Source organism: Lepidochelys kempii, chromosome 2 (genome assembly GCF_965140265.1).
Source record: "Lepidochelys kempii isolate rLepKem1 chromosome 2, rLepKem1.hap2, whole genome shotgun sequence".
NCBI classification, from domain to species: Eukaryota; Metazoa; Chordata; order Testudines; family Cheloniidae; genus Lepidochelys; species Lepidochelys kempii.
This window is the reverse complement of record NC_133257.1, coordinates 15,914,134-15,931,577: the sequence shown is the minus strand read 5'-3', so window position 1 is coordinate 15,931,577 and position 17,444 is coordinate 15,914,134. Positions and strand designations below refer to the sequence as shown.

At 43.5% G+C, this 17,444-nt stretch overlaps 1 protein-coding gene across 4 annotated transcripts in view; it reads right to left on the bottom strand.

The window, feature by feature from the left end:
- Positions 1-368: 368 nt before the first annotated feature.
- The window catches only part of ST3GAL1 (ST3 beta-galactoside alpha-2,3-sialyltransferase 1), a 132,342-nt gene continuing 115,266 nt past the window's right edge, over positions 369-17,444 (bottom strand). For all 4 annotated transcript variants that reach the window (XM_073330069.1, XM_073330072.1, XM_073330071.1 and 1 more), the window contains 3 exons: positions 7,637-7,682; positions 4,440-4,559; positions 369-3,610 (listed from right to left, as the gene is read on the bottom strand). In XM_073330069.1, coding sequence (XP_073186170.1) covers positions 3,437-3,610; positions 4,440-4,559; positions 7,637-7,682 — 340 coding nt within the window. In that variant the 3' untranslated portion in view covers positions 369-3,436. The remainder of the gene's footprint in view (positions 3,611-4,439; positions 4,560-7,636; positions 7,683-17,444) is intronic.

The following is a 17,444-nucleotide window of genomic DNA, read 5'->3' as shown; positions in this document are numbered from 1 at the left end:
AGGGATGGTGTCCTTAGCATCTGTTTGCAAGAAGCTGGGAATGGATCACTTGATGATTACCTGTTCTGTTCATTCCCTCTGGGGCGCCGGGCATTGGCCACTGTCAGAAGACAGGGTACTGAGCTAGATGGACCTTTGGTCTGACCCAATACAGCTGCTCTCATGATTCTAAATATGAGTTAAACTGAAGGGGAGAGCAGGCTTGAGTTATGATGGTTTGGTTGAGTGGGAGAAGGAAAGAAACTCTGGCAGAGTAAGACCCAGTTACAGTGACCATTACAGGAGACTACCTTGAGGAATTCATGACAACACCACTCTGATACATAGCAGTCAAGGGTGCACAGATAGATATATCTTTGACAATCTGATTGATTATAATAAAAAATTTATTTTGATTCTTACTGAATTGAAAACTTCAACAATAAATAAAATGTCAAAGTATGAGTGACCCAGGCTCCCTTCAATCAGACAGAAATGACGATAATAATCACTATGCTCCAAGGAAAGAGAAATAGGAAGAAGCATCTGGAGACCAAAAAAAAAAGTGTTCAAGAAATTCAGTTTGGTTAAAAACAAACCACACAATCAAGAAGTGCTTTGGAAATTTTGCATTGGTAGCAAATGCAGTTCAAGATTTAATGTTATAGCTTTTTTTTTTTTTTTAAAGACCGTTCTCAGTTCCTAGCAGGAAGTCAGTTGAAAATACTGGCGGTGGGAATGGAATTCTCCAGTGGCTTCTGTTGCTGCCTCCTAGAAACCAGCTGGATGAACAGAGCAAACTGGAAGTTAGATAATCAGATCCCACTGATTTTCAATTGGAGTTTGACTCCAAACTGCCAACTTCTATTACAACCCAATGGCAGTTCGGTGCTGAACTGCCAGGAGCGCCTTTGAAAGTCTCCCCCAGAAATGACTTAAATATACAGGGAATTTATCAGCAAACTCTCTCGTTTATAAAAGAAATGCAAAAACAGTGTTCAAGTTGTACAAGTTTCTGCAAAACCCAGCCACCCAAGCACAGGCTGAAAACATTACACTGCTGTTAAATCAAATTCTCAGAGTATTTTTTTTTAAAGCAACCATTTTGAGGGAAAGAGGGTAGTTTGTCACCTGACTGGGAAACACTGAATTATAATAATCATTATTAAAAAGTGGTAATATCAAAAATATGATTCAGGTGGATATTGTTCATTCTTCTACAAAGTGATTTTAGAAGAGAAAACAAGTTTTGTTACAACTGCAGAATCATGCGCTTATCCTGGAAACATGCATGTGAGTGGCTTTCTTGGCCATCTTTCTAGGACAGCAGCTCTTAATGTCAGGGTTACTAACAGTTGTTGGATTTCGAGAACTCTGACCTTGCCTATTGCTAAAGGGAGGGTGTTATGGGTAAATGGATGGAGAGTCATGGGTGTGTGGGGGAGTGTCCTGTTATGGAAAAGGTTGGCCGCTAGTGTGAAAATGAAGTGTGTGAAGCTTGTCCTTCATGTTCTATGACTCTAGTGGGCCAGCTTGTGTGTGTAAAGTTACTCCCATTGGCAAGTGGTTGGATGATGGAGGTCATAAATAGAGAGAATTGGACTGATCTTGCCATGACATTGTAAGGCTTAGGGTTAGTGTTGCCATGATAACACACTCATAAAAACCAGACAGAGCAAAAATAGGGGCCTGAAAAACTGGCCTTATTGAAGTCAGTGGCAAAACTCCATTGACTTCAGAGTGGTGTGTGTGAGTGTTTAATGACCACAGATTCCAGTTGCCACAAAACAAAATAAAAACAAAGAAAGAAACAAGGAAAAAAACCAAACAAGAAAAATATCAAACCAGCAGCTCTTTCAGGATCTGCTCCAGAGCCCACTGAAGTTCAGTGGGGAGACTGGCATTGGATATGGTTCATAGATTCCTTGAATCCCATCTTCATGATATTATGAAGCAAGGGCTACCATCCTCAAATCGCCCTCCCCTCCCAATTTCATAGTTTAACTCATGTTTAAAATATCAACGAACAACAGAAATGAAGGTCAAACAGATTTTAGGAAGAATCTGTGCAAAGTCCCCAGTACAACATTTCTTATGCACCCCTTGCTGCATAGAAGTAATGCTGTTAACATATGCATTTGTCTAAAGACACAAATCTTTCCGAGGTCTGGATCATACCACAGAATCTGTACATAGAGGATATGCCCTGGTAGATGCCCATACAGTTCTGTTCACTCCTATAGCTCACATCCTTATACCTGATACTTTCACTTAAATACATTTAAATAGATATCGCCTTCTAAGTTGTAAAAAATAGAGTAAAAAAATTCCTATCAACTTTTGGATTTTGTTTTAAAGGTGAAAGTTACTGTTAAAAACTACCCTTGGTTTTTTCCCCTTGTCAAGTAGAATACAGGAGATGTCATTATTAGTTTAGAATACAAAATGATACCATGTAGAGACTAAGCTTTGGTTAATTGTTTTTTTTTCCTATAAAAAGTTTAATTTAGGGATTTTCGTCTTTAAAAAAAATTACATCTGTTGCAGAAATATAAAAGGCACATGTAAACCACTGAAAGAAAAAAAATGTCCACTGCTCTACCTTGAATGTATTCAACAAAAATTAGCATTCAGAGTACCTATCAAAAAATAAAATAAAATTATATTTAAAGAAACCCAAACAAACCAGTGGCTAAAAAGGGCATTTTTGCTGGCATTTTCAATCACAATCTTATTTTGTTTTTCTTTGTCTCATTATGGCTGTGTAGGATGCTACATTAAAATATGCAGTTAACTGGAGATGAAGGATTTGATCCAGAATTTCTAGATGTGGATTGATATGTTGCCAAAAGTAGCCATTACTCCCTGCAAGTCAGGTACATCACCTTTGTCCATAATACAATGCAGAACCAGAAATGACACAGTGAAGAGAAGAGATGGTTTAAAGAAAAGATCAACAGCAGAATAAGTGAACATGTTCTTCTGAGGTAATCCTTACTACAGTGTTCGCAGCCAGCCATGTTGATGGGACATTCAGGAAGCTGTTTTCACCTCTCCTCATAAGGCAGGGCGTTCCTGCCTTATGCAAGCAAAGCACACACACATACAGTAATTCCTAGAAAATTCCCCTAGTTTACCCTAACAGCAATAGGCACATCTCTCCCAGTATTTCAAGATTTAATAAATCCATACATCCCCTGTGATTCCGCACCTCATTTATTCCCCATAATTGATCCTTAGGTCCCCAACGTCTCTATTCTGACATAAGGAATTCAAGTGCAGTATGGAACCACTACCGCATGCTACTTTCATTCAATGAGACACACTTCCTCAGCTGCAGAGTCTGATCGTCAAATATGGTCAGCTCCCAAGATAATCTTCGATAAACCTCTTCAAACACTTCAGTAACTGCCCCCTGCTGGAAATTGCAGCCACAAATCCCTGCCTGTGGTAAGGGTCATCTTCCCTTGAAAAAACGTATTTTGTCAACAGAGGCAAGAGTCAAAGTGATATTGGACTCGAAATCCCCATCATGGACCATGGTTCGCCGAAAAGCCCCCCCGGAACCATTGTTTTCCCAGTAATGATGCCAGTTGCCATTGCTGTCTGCTCCAAAACCATACACATCCACCTAACAAGAGAGAGAATGAAAAATGTTATATCCTGAAAGACTTTGCCTTCAGCTTGGTGTGTTCTTAATTGACATTTTGAGGGAACTCTGGTGATTCTCAACCTTTCCCACATTGTTTTTATTTATTATTGATATTGTGGTAGCCACCCCAAGTCCCGGCTGCCCTAGCCCTAGCACTCTGCTTCCCTGAAGAGGAGCAATCGGCTTGGGCTGCGGCCAAGGGCAAGCAGGGCTTTGGAGAGAAGTGTGGGTGGGGCCACACCGGGCAGTTTGGGGAGGCACAACCTTCCCCAGCCTATACAATGTGTCCCTCATAGCCCCCAGCGTGTTTCCAACTGCATAATACAGGCTAGAGAATTTCACACAGTAATTCCTGTAGTGGAGGGAATTGTCCCTAATGTATAAACTCCCAGGCCCAGAAAGCAAAAGGCACTGGGAAACTGGCCATCGGCCATACACAGAAGGGGCATATGGATTACATGAGATCAAGCAGGCTGAGGACTTCTTGTGTTTAATTGGACTCCTCTGAAATGCACTTCAAACCCTAATGCTTAATCATGTTTTTTTGTTTTGTCTGAGAATTCACTTATATTTGCGACTGTCTCCATGTTATTTCCGACTCTGGGTCAAAGACACATCTTGTCTAACAGCTGAAATCATAAACGCTGAAGGAAACTTGAAGTCAGAGGAAGTGAAGATGGAAAGAGGCTGATAAAGATGAACAAATGATCTAGGGATCTCATGTTAGCATCTGCTATAATTACAGCCCTTGACCCCAACATAGTATCAGTGTACACTGAAGCAAGGAATGGAACAGTTTGGTCTTTACCTCATCACATAGGTGGAGTGCAAATATCACTGACAGAATGCCTGTCGAGGGGTATCTTCCATGATGCTGCAGCCAGTGGTCATAAACATATTTGATAAAAACTGGGTGATAGACCAGGATCTGTGGAGAATCGGAGAGTTGCATTCATAGTTCGTAAGAAACACTGGCTGTTCCCTAACAGCACAGTTAGGGTGAATTATTCTCCCCACCTACGCTAGCTGAGGAGCTGGGCCTGGACTTCTATTCCTGGCTCAGCTTCAGTCTCACTGTGTGGTTCTAAGCAAGTTCCTTAACCTCTGTTTTTGTATAGCTCCAATCACACTCACCTGCCTCACAGGGGAATTATGGGGCAGATTAATATGTACAGAGCACATAGAGGTTTCTGGCTAGAAAGTTCCAAAGAGCAGCAAGTGTAATAGCTCCTGTTCTATGCATTGCCCCAAATCCTTCCCTCAGGGCAGAGTCTCGGCAGAGGTGTGCTTGGCAACTCCTCCAGACCATCATCCCCCATTCCCGGGCTGCACTGGCAGACTCAGGCCCAGAACAGCCCCTGGACAGTCAGTGCCCCTTCCTTGTGGGGCTGCTCCCTATTCAGAACAGAGTGGAAAGGCAACATCCACTCCTCACACCTTCATCATCTGCAATGCTGGCTAAGGCTAGGGTTTTCCATTCCAGCCCCGCTTGGCCCTTCCATGCTGAGTTTGTGATGGGAGGGACAACAAGGAATCTGGTTAGCTTCAGGTTTGCCTTTTTACAGAGAGTCAGGGGTTAATTGCTGATATCTCTGTGTAATATCTTCCCACTGGGTGTTTTACATTTTCCATGGTGGGGGAGGACGCCTATTTCTACACTGATGCTCTGAGCTGCTGCTGTTCTCTCTGCCAGGACCCACCACACAGCCTTAATTTGCCTCAGCACCCTTTGTCATTCCTTACCTGAAACCCTCACTGTCTTCTCCTTCCTTGGATGGTGTAAATAGGAGAGGGAAAGAGAAGAGCTGAAGAAATCATGTCACTTCCTTCCCAGCTCCACGCCATGGTCTTGGAGGATGCAACTCTGAACTGGGCTATTATGGCTAAGCAATGCCAAGGTGCTGGATAGCTTGGCACATCAATTAAAAGCCACTTGGGATGACTTCTGATTTTTCCAGCTATGCCCAGGGCCTGTATTCTATAATAATGGTAGCTTAATGCCTTCTCTTAGAGCATCTCAAAAGAGCTTTACAGATGTGAAGATTCATTAATGACAGACAGGGACCTACGGTAGCATCATTTCCCCCTCTTTTACATTGGGAGAACTGAGGCAGAGGGATTTGCCTTAGATCACACTGAAGTCTGTGGCAGCTCCCAGGTCTCCTGACTCATAGTGCTTTAACCACTAGCTTATGCTTCCCGGCATGTTTCTAAAGGTGGGCCCCACATTTTAGCAGTGATGGGACCATGAATTATTTGCATACCTAAAATAGATTCACTGTATTTTTCTAATTTAAATATATGATAAAAAAATCAAACAGATACATGGGATCAAATTCAAGAACTTCTATCCTCTTCTGTCTATATTGGGGAACAGTGCCTAAGGAGGAGACAGTTCACGACACTGGAAGATTCAATCTCCATCTACTTTGCAGGAAAGGAATGTTTGTTTCAAAACCCCATCCATTCCCTTAGGGCAGCTGGAATTTTAAGACTCCAAGACCATACTTGTAGTTTTAGGGAGAGACTTTCAGAAGTGCCTAGGGGGTTTAGGAGCACAAGTTCTATTCTCTTCAATGGCACTTGTGCTCGTAAACTGCTTTGGTGCTTCTGAAAGTCTCCTGCTTAAAGGACTCCAAAGGCTTGCAATGGCTATCTGAAAATAAAGGTTTGATTCTCTCTGCCTTTAATTACTCCCCATATCCATTGCACGCTACCCAAGCTTTTCTACAGTGGATTTGGAACTCACAATACCAGACTAAATCAATCCTCCTCCAGCAGTAGTCCGAAATCAAAGGTAGGTGAAATGACTCATTGTTCACCTGTGAAATCATGTAGTATCAAGGTATTCCCCGAAGCATGAAACATCTGTTTGACCCCTTTATGGTAAGTGAATTCCCCGGCTGACTATGCTCTGTAGGCCTGATCCAATGGCCACTGAAATCATTAGGAGTTTTTCATTGACTTCATCCTCTGATTTGTTTAAAGTTTACCTGTCTTCCTCTTGTGTGTACAAAAAAGGAGTTCCTTAGAAGAGCAGTTCTCAATGGGGTGGGGGTGAGGAGCGGGTGCTCTCCTGGGGAGGCATACCAAACTTTCTGGGGTGGGGTAGAGGGTGGCAACCCTTCCTACACACTCACGGGGTTGCAATGCCACTCACTGAAATTTTGCCTCTCTGCCCCTCTGTCATGGTGGCGGTGGGGGGTGGGGCAGCTGGGCCAAATTTCACTGAGTGGCATTGCAAACTGGATCACAGAGTCACAACCTCACTAGCACTCTTCAGTGCTGAAATTGAGAATACTGCCTGAAAACTTTGTGAATAATAAGGTATGTGCTTTTGAAAGGTTTCCTGGCCTATGCACCGTTAGACTGCCAACTCAAACGGCTGATTTATTTAAAGCAGAATCCCCTTTATTGGACTCAATATACTAAATGACCCCAGTTCCATCTAGAGCACATTGGAAAGTCTCATGGTATAAGACAGGAGCTTCGAGTTAAAAAAATAAGTTGAGGGGAGTGACGGAAACAAGATTGAGAACTCCTGTCCTAGAAAATGAGAATCATCCCTTGTGTTCAAGCAATTTAATTAAAAAAAGAAAAAAAATCATGCACAATTGTTGACTGAAAACTAAACATTGTATATTTTGTTCAATGTTTAAATAGGTGCTATTCTAAGATGTTAGTCTATGTCAACAGAAACACAGAAATCGTTGGATTGGATCAGACCAATAGGCCAGATGTTTCTGATTAGTACCAGAGGAAGCTATAAAACCTTAATAATGGGCAGAAACGGCACACGTTTCCTCCTAACCTGAGTTAGTTAATGCTGAGTCACAAGGCTGTACATTTTTACCCTAGCTAAAAATGTAACTGTGGGTATTTTTATTGCTTGCGTAATTACTTGCACACTTCTTTGGATCCTCCCAAGCTTTTTGTCCCAAGAATATCTTGTCGCAGCAATTTCCGCAGGATGATTAACAGAGTAAACAAACAGACACAACTCACCTTGTCTCTTTTCACTTTGATTTTACGTGGAACCGGAACATATGTGCTGTTCAAGAAAAATATAGCCAGATTAGTAAAAGTCAAATGAAAGGTGCATTTTAAAGTAAAAAAAAAAAAAAAAGGAGTATATTCTTAAAAAAATTTATCAGGAAGAGGTTAAAATAAGAATAATTGTGACTGAAAATAACAAATATAGCAAATTCATGGAAAATACGCTACCATTTCAACATCTCATTGAAAGATGACCACACAGAAAAGAATTGCACCTTAACTGTGGAGTTTTGTTTTCAGCCTAATGCATGGCTTGCATACATTTCACCACTAGGGGGAGACCCCCTCCCTCTTAATTGTTCTGGATAAGGATTCGTTTCTTTCAGCAGATGCGTAGAGATATTATTTGGTTGTTAGTAATAGAAAGGCAGTTACCGTCCACACCACCACTCACGGTATATGGCCCCATCCCACATGCTCTCAGAACATTGTCCCTCCCCTCTCAAACAGCTGGGAAGAATCAGAAGTTGCCAGCAGCTGCTAATGTAAAGATCTTGGTGGCTAGATCTTACAGTTGTGCTTGCAAGTCCCTGGGGTTGGTGAAGGCCAGAGTCCTGTGTTCAGAAAGAAAAGCCTGATTTCCTCTGCATCACAGGCACAAGCCATTCTGGTATAATACTACTGGTCACATGTGTGCAGGGATCCCAAAACACATATACATGTAAAGTGTCTGTGAGTTTTCTTGAAGAAAGAGCACACTGGCGCTTTGGTTTCATTTGTTGTTCAGAATGCACCCTAAATTATGCTAGATCCTTGCCTTAAAACATAACAAGACAGAGCCTCACTCTAAAGAGCTCACCATCTGAATAAACCACCAAGGAGGGAAAGGAAACCACTGCAAGATTCCTATTGGTTGGATCTAAATGTTTAGAGTTTATTTTTTACTCTTTTTTATTATTAGGTATATTTTTAACTCATTCCTAGTTTTAACTCATGCCTATATTAATCTGTTTATCTAGCCCTTCTCTATTATCCTTTGTTGCTGTTTCTTCTTATACTCAAAACTTAGATCAACGTAGCTTCGGCGTTCAGGGGCGTGAAAAATCCAGTGCTTCCATCCACCCGGCTACCCATCGCTTGGTGAGGTGCTGCTCCTACCATGATGGAAACACCCCTTCCATTGGTGTAGGCTGCACTCACCCTACGGGGTTATGCTGATATAGTTATGGTGCTACCTCGTTACCTAGGGAGGTGATGGAATCTCCTTCCTTTGAGGTTTTTAAGGTCAGGCTTGACAAAGCCCTGGCTGGGATGATTTAGTTGGGGATTGGTCCTGCTTTGAGCAGGGGGTTGGACTAGATGACCTCCTGAGGCCCCTTCCAACCCTGATATTCTATGATTCTATGCTGCTATCATCCCCGTAGTGTAGACAGTTACCAGAGTCAACAGGGGAAGTCTTGGCAGTTTCAGGTCATATTTGGGATGGCGAAGGCAAGAGTGCTCCCTAGCTAGGAGGTACAAGAGTCGGCAGACGAATGAAGAGAATGGACTTCGGGAGACGGGGAAGATCAATGGGCATGAACTAGTGTTAGTCACATGTTCCTGCATTTCGAGGGCCTATCATATACTCCAGATCTTGCACAATATATGCACCCTGGTAGAAAGGAAAGCAAGAGCACCTAAAATACAGAAGGGAGAGAGACAAATCATGACTAAGGTATGAATCGCCAAAGGAGGGCACAAGCTGGGTTTGAAGTGTCTGTGAGTTTATGTTTATGCCTACCACACAAGCTAGTAGGCATAAACTGATTTGAGGGAGGAATGAGGAATGGAATCAGGAGGCAGCAGGGGTCCAGTTAGACCTGCTGAGACACAAAAAGTGCTGCCCTGACAATCCGACAGTGGACCCTGAGCTGGGGCCTGCTGAAACAAAGCCACCTGGGCAGCTTACCACTGATTCTCTTTACCATATTTTCATCGAGTGGCACAGTGGCTGCACAGAAGCCTCAGTCTGATGGGCAGCTCAGGGAGATTGATACCCACTATGCTGCAGCCAGCCCCTATGTACAGGCAGGTTAGCAAGAGCGGGTCTTGCGGTCTGTCTGCAAAGCAGAGCCCCGTCTGTTTTAAAACACAACCAAAGGCACCTCCAGTTGCTGCTTTTGTTTGGTTTATTATTCCATAAGTGCTTGTTTGGCTGACGATGTTCTGCAAAGCGCTGGGATACAGTTTATGAATGGATAAACAATAAATGATTTACTCCTCCTTCAAAGCCTATTTAACAAGGCAGATTAGAGGATTCCATTGTGTTTTATAATAATCAGGACAAAGCTGCAGACAGAGGGCCAGACTGTGAATTCAGTCACTCTGGTGTAAATCGGGAGTAACACTAATTATTTGACTCCACTGATTTGAAATAGGTGCAACTAAAACCTGATCTAAATTACTTGAAAGATTCCTGTTGACTGTTTGAGGGTTCAGGACTTCAGAGCAGAATTTCTTGCAGATTGTTATCATCCATTGAGTTAGTTGGGGGGGGGAGCGGGGGAGGGGAAGAAATGAACCTGAGAAAAAAGTCAAGGTTCTTGCTTCTTTTCAAAATGTACCAATTTTTTGTTTTCCAAAAATTTTCTGCACTTTTTAATTAATTAATCTGCTTAAACCAATCAGAATTTTCAAAAGCTATGTTGTCCACCCCCACCTTTGTTGAAACAAATTTTCCAGTTTTGAAAAATTTGGATTCTGAAAATCCCCAGCATGTGACATTGTCTCCCAAGCAAGAGTGGGATTAGGGGGAAAAATTATCATAAAATAGGAAACATTCATAGAATCATAGAATATCAGGGTTGGAAAGGACCTCAGGAGGTCATCTAGTCCAACCCCCTGCTCAAAGCAGGACCGATCCCCAACTAAATCATCCCAGCCAGGGCTTTGTCAAGCCTGACCTTAAAAACTTCTAAGGAAGGAGATTCCATCACCTCCCTAGGTAACGCATTCCAGTGTTTCACCACCCTCCTAGTGAAAAAGTTTTTCCTAATATCCAACCTAAATCTCCCCCACTGCAACTTGAGACCATTACTCCTTGTTCTGTCATCTGCTACCACTGAGAATAGTCTAGAACCATCCTCTCTGGAACCACCTCTCAGGTAGTTGAAAGCAGCTATCAAATCCCCCCTCATTCTTCTCTTCCGTAGACTAAACATCCCCAATTCCCTCAGCCTCTCCTCATAACTCATGTGTTCCAGTCCCCTAATCATTTTTCTTGCCCTCCGCTGGACTCTTTCCAATTTTTCCACATCTTTCTTGTAGTGTGGGGCCCAAAACTGGACACAGTACTCCTGATGAGGCCTCACCAGTGTCGAATAGAGGGGAATGATCACATCCCTCGATCTGCTGGCAATGCCCCTACTTATACACCCCAAAATGCCATTGGCCTTCTTGGCAACAAGGGAACATTGTTGACTCATATCCAGCTTCTCGTCCACTGTAACCACTAGGTCCTTTTCTGCAGAACTGCTGCCGAGCCATTTGGTCCCTAGTCTGTAGCGGTGCATTGGATTCTTCCGTCCTAAGTGCAGGACTCTGCACTTGTCCTTGTTGAACCTAATCAGATTTCTTTTGGCCCAATCCTCCAATTTGTCTAGGTCCCTCTGTATCCTATCCCTACCCTCCAGCGTATCTACCTCTCCTCCCAGTTTAGTGTCATCTGCAAACTTGCTGAGGGTGCAATCCACACCATCCTCCAGATCATTTATGAAGATATTGAACAAAACCGGCCCCAGGACTGATCCTTGGGGCACTCCACTTGATACCAACTGCCAACTAGACTTGGAGCCATTGATCACTACCCGTTGAGCCTGACAATCTAGCCAGCTTTCTATCCACCTTATAGTCCATTCATCCAGCCCATACTTCTTTAATTTGCTGGCAAGAATACTGTGGGAGACCGTGTCAAAAGCTTTGCTAAAGTAAAGGAATAACATGTCCACTGCTTTCCCTTCATCCACAGAGCCCGTTATCTTGTCATAGAAGGCAATTAGATTAGTCAGGCATGACTTGCCCTTGGTGAATCCATGCTGACTGTTCTTGATCACTTTCCTCTCCTCCAGGTACTTCAGAATTGATTCCTTGAGGACCTGCTCAATGATTTTTGCAGGGACTGAGGTGAGGCTGACTGGCCTGTAGTTCCCAGGATTCTCCTTCTTCCCTTTTTTAAAGATGGGCACTACATTAGCCTTTTTCCAGTCGTCCGGGACTTCCCTGGATTGCCATGAGTTTTCAAAGATAATGGCCAATGGCTCTGCAATCACATCCGCCAACTCCTTTAGCACTCTCGGATGCATCGCATCCGGCCCCATGGACTTGTGCACGTCCAGCTTTTCTAAATAGTCCCGAACCACTTCTTTCTCCACAGAGGGCTGGTCACCTCCTCCCTATGCTGTGCTGCCCAGTGCAGTAGTCTGGGAGCTGACCTTGTTCGTGAAGACAGAGGCAAAAAAAGCATTGAGTACATTAGCTTTTTCCACATCCTCTGGGAAAACTGAAAGTGTTTCTGTAAAAAATAAAAATCTGACTTTCATTTTTTGCGAAAGGCCAGATTTTGGAATTTTTTAGAAAAAGTTTTCCTTAGCAACATTTCAAACTGCTCTGATCATCAGTAGGTGAAATTATTCATGAAAATCTCCACTTTTCCTCTCTGCTTTAGGCACTGCAGTTGAGCAAAGGGCTAAAACATTTCAAAACACTTTCCCCAGAAGTGAAACAGTTTGACCTAGACTTGCTCTCTGTGTGCACGGGGACATCATCAATGATGGGTGCTATGGGGCAAACACCCTAAGTCATGATTTGTAACCAGGATATCACTTCCTACTTAAGAAAAATGTAAAGTACACAATTCCTTAGATAGAAAAACCCATGCCCAGGGACGGGCCAGGAAATACTAGTTGGTGAACAAAAGAAAATCCAGTTTTATTTGAATTCATAGTTCAACGTTGACAAAGAACAGTCACTGAAGTACAGTTTAATTGTCACCTTAACGTCTGTTTGTGAAATGACTCATTTTTACTACAAGTCATTGTGTGATGAATCACAGCTTACGAGGCGAGGCTGAGGGAACTGGGCTTGTTTAGTCTGCAGAAGAGAAGAGTAAGGGGGGATTTGATAGCAGCCTTCAACTACCTGAAGCGGGGTTCCAAAGAGGATGGAGCTCGGCTATTCTCAGTGGTGGCAGATGACAGAACAAGGAGCAATGGTCTCAAGTTGCAGTGGGGGAGGTCTAGGTTGGATATTAGGAAACACTATTTCACTAGGAGCATGGTGAAGCACTGGAATGGGTTACCTAGGAAGCTGGTGGAATCTCCATCCTTAGAGGTTTTTAAGGCCCAGCTTGACAAAGCCCTGGCTGGGATGATTGAGTTGGTGTTGGTCCAGCTTTGAGCAGGGGTTTGGGCTAGACGACCTCCTGAGGTCTTTTCCAACCCTAATCTTCTAGGATTCTATGATAAGCTTATCTAAAGTGACCACTCTCCTTACAATGTGTATGATAATCAAGGTGGGCCATTTCCAGCACAAATCCAGGGTTTAACAAGAACGTCGGGGGGGGGGGGGGGGGGGGGTTAGGAAAAAACAAGGGGAAATAGGTTACCTTGCATAATGACTTAGCCACTCCCAGTCTCTATTCAAGCCTAAGTTAATTGTATCCAATTTGCAAATGAATTCCAATTCTCCAGCGAGAAACTGTTGAATTGGAATTCATTTGCAAATTGGATACAATTAACTTAGGCTTGAATAGAGACTGGGAGTGGCTAAGTCATTATGCAAGGTAACCTATTTCCCCTTGTTTTTTCCTAACCCCCCCTCCCCCCCGACGTTCTTGTTAAACCCTGGATTTGTGCTGGAAATGGCCCACCTTGATTATCATACACATTGTAAGGAGAGTGGTCACTTTAGATAAGCTATTACCAGCAGGAGAGTGGGTTTGTGTGGGGGGCGGGTGAGAAAACCTGGATTTGTGCTGGAAATGGCCCAACTTGATTATCATACACATTGTAAGGAGAGTGATCACTTTAGATAAGCTATTGCCAGCAGGAGAGTGGGGTGGGGGGAGGTATTTTTTCATGCTTTTGTGTGTATAAAAGATCTTCTACACTTTCCACAGTATGCATCCGATGAAGTGAGCTGCAGTTCATGAAAGCTCATGCTCAAATATATTGGTTAGTCTCTAAGGTGCCACAAGTCCTCCTTTTCTTTTTTCACTATACAGTACAACCACAAGCTTCTTTCATGCGTCAGCTTTCAACAACTAACTGTTGTTCCAGTGAAGAATTTCCCCCTCCACCCAGGGTTAGTTCAGCAGATGTTCGGAGGCTGCCCTTGCCCCTTCGCCAAGCTCATCTGCAGCGGTCAACAAGTGGATGGGGAAGGTGAGAGGTAGCTGCTGGAGCAGTGCGGGTGTACACAAAGTTATGGTCCAGCTTTGCCCACCTGGCATCTCTTCCTCCCCATTTGTTTATCAAACAAAGAAGAAAACAGATCTTTTAGCAGGGCCTGGTCCCAGCAGGAAGTGTCCTCACCAGCTCATGGCCATAGGCTAGGTACACGGTTCATACTTCCTGGGTCAACTCATCTAATCCTGACTCTCTCCTCATAGTTAGTCTCCTCTGTTGAGCCCAGCAGATACAATATTTTTCCTCTCTCCACAAGACTGATCCCAGAACGTACCTTCTGTTTCATCTCCAATTCCCTTCGCAGGAGATTCCCAGCACGTGAAAGAGAGAACTGCCCCTCTCTCAGTGTTCCTGTGCTCTTTTCTGAAGGCCCATGTACACAGCCACTCTGAAGCGTCTGCTTGATGCCTCTCAGCAGACCAGCAGACCAGCCAAGCGATGGGGGACGTGGGTCTTTAACCTACTCCCCGGGAGCCTTCCTGCAGTGGACTCAACCGGAGCTTTGTTCCTCTGAGTCTCCTCCGGAATGCTCAGGTCCTACTCAGCATATGCACTTACAGGGCCTGCTCCCAAGTGACCCACACACAGCTGAGCCACCTGGCAGACAGCATCAGGGGAGTCAGGGACCAAGGCAGTCCATCCTCTCTTGCTTAAGCTACACCACGAGCTTAGCCCACAGGTGCAAGTCTGCTCTGACAGCACCATGACAAGGCATCTTTGCCTACCCACATCTGGTCACCAGTCTCTTTGGGCCACAGATTTCTTTCTGAGCTATGAGGAGCAGGTCCCTTGGGAGCTCTGCTTTCACCAGGACGGAGGAAAACAAGGTGGTTCTGAGCCCTTCTCCTCTGCTCTGTTTATCTAACCTCTGGGATCTGCCTGAGTCAGACAGCTGGAGACAGATTAATTCTGTGCAGAGGCAAGACCGCTCCTCTTTTCCACACCCTGGGACTAACTTCTTGGTCCTTCAGCAGTCAGTCATAGATCTAATCGAGCAAGATCTTGAGCAAACAGTTTGCTATATACGTAGACTCTGACATGGGATGATGTCAGACTGTTTCAGAAAAGGAGACAATATCCCATCAGGAAATGAAATCACACAAGAAATCTAACACTGGGTTTGCTTTATGTGGTGGGAGAAGGGAAGGAATCATAGAATCATAGACTTCAAGGTCAGAAAGGATCATTATGACCGTCTAGTCTGATATCACAGACTAGAGCGGTTAGTCCTATAGGAAAAGGGGAAGAGTTAATGGAGATTACACCAAATATGAGCCCCAGGAGGATACAGGATGGGTTAAAAAGGATTACAAGGGAGAATGGGAATGGAAAAAACTTGCAGCCAGAGGGAACAGGGGATAGACTGGAGAATAGCACCGTCACTAGGAAAAGGCAGGTCTATGTGATTGGGGACTCTTTATTGAGAAGAATAGATAGGCCTGTAACCAGAGCTGATCCAGAAAATAGGAGGGTGTGCTGTCTTCCAGGTGCTAAGATACGGGATGTAGACCTGAGGTTAAAAAGGATTCTAAAGGGAGCGGGAAAGAATCCCCTAATTATCCTTCATGTGGGAACAAATGATACGGCTAGATTCTCACTGGAAAGTATTAAGGGAGACTATGTTAGGCTGGGGAGGACGCTTAAGGAAATTGAGGCTCAGGTGATCTTTAGTGGGATTCTGCTTGTTCCTAGAGAAGGGCAACAAAGGTGTGACAAGATTATGACTATCAATAGATGGCTTAGGCAGTGGTGCTATAAGGAGGGCTTTGGGATGTATGGCCATTGGGAGGCATTCATGGATAGAGGACAGTTCTCTCGGGATGGACTTCATCTGAGTAGGGAAGGAAATAGACTTCTAGGATGGAGGCTGGCACAACTGATTAAGAGAGCTTTAAACTAGGAATTTGGGGGAGATGGTTGGGAGATGTCCAGGTAATCTCCACGCCAGAATTTAGCATAGAGTGGAAAGAAAATGAAGTAAGAGTGGATACAGCTGTAGGTAGGAGGAAGGGCAGTGTAGATACAAGTCTAATAGGTTATACTGGTAGTAAAATAACCGTGCCTAATAGGGTACAGAATGTGAGCGAGGCCAAACAGCAAAAATTAAGATGTTTGTACACTAATGCAAGGAGCCTAGGTAATAAAATGGAGGAACTAGAGTTACTGGTGCAGGAAGTGAAACCAGATATTATAGGTATAACAGAGACCTGGTGGAATAGTAGTCATGACTGGGCTACAGGTATTGAAGGGTATGTGCTGTTTAGGAAAGACCGAAATAAAGGTAAAGGTGGTGGAGTAGCACTGTATATCAATAATGAGATAGAATGTAAAGAAATAAGAAGCGATGAAATGGATATGACTGAGTCTGTCTGGGCAATAATTAAATTGGGGAAGAAAGCTATTAGAGCCTCCCCTGGGATAGTGCTTGGGGTGTGCTATAGACCGCCGGGATCTAATTTGGATATGGATAGAGCCCTTTTTAATGTTTTTAATAAAGTAAATACTAATGGAAACTGTGTGATCATGGGAGACTTTAACTTCCCAGATATAGACTGGAGGATGAGTGCTAGTAATAATAATAGGGCTCAGATTTTCCTAGATGCGATAGCTGATGGATTCCTTCAACAAGTAGTTGCTGAACCGACTAGAGGGGATGCCATTTTAGATTTGGTCTTGGCGAGTAATGAGGATCTCATAGAGGAAATGGTTGTAGGGGATAATCTTGGCTCAAGTGATCATGAGCTAATTCAGTTCAAACTGAATGGAAGGATTAACAAAAATAAATCTGCAACTAGGGTTTTTGATTTCAAAAGGGCTGACTTTCAAAAATTAAGGAAATTAGTTAGGGAAGTGGATTGGACTGAAGAATTTATGGGTTTAAAGGTAGAGGAGGCCTGGGATTATTTTAAATTAAAGCTGCAGAAGCTATCGGAAGCCTGCATCCCAAGAAAGGGGAAAAAATTCATAGGCAGGAGTTGTAGACCAAGCTGGATGAGCAAGCATCTTAGAGAGGTAATTAAGAAAAAGCAGAAAGCATATAGGGAGTGGAAGAAGGGAGGGATCAGTAAGGAAAGCTACCTTATTGAGGTCAGAATATGTAGGGATAAAGTGAGACAGGCTAAAAGTCAAGTAGAGTTGGACCTTGCAAAGGGAATTAAAACCAATAGTAAAAGGTTCTATAGTCATATAAATAGGAAGAAAACAAAGAAAGAAGAAGTGGGACCGCTAAAAACTGAGGATGGAGTGGAGGTCAAGGATAATCTAGGCATGGCCCAATATCTAAACAAATACTTTGCCTCAGTCTTTAATAAGACTAAAGAGGATCTTAGGGATAATGGTAGCATGATAAATGGGAATGAGGATATGGAGGT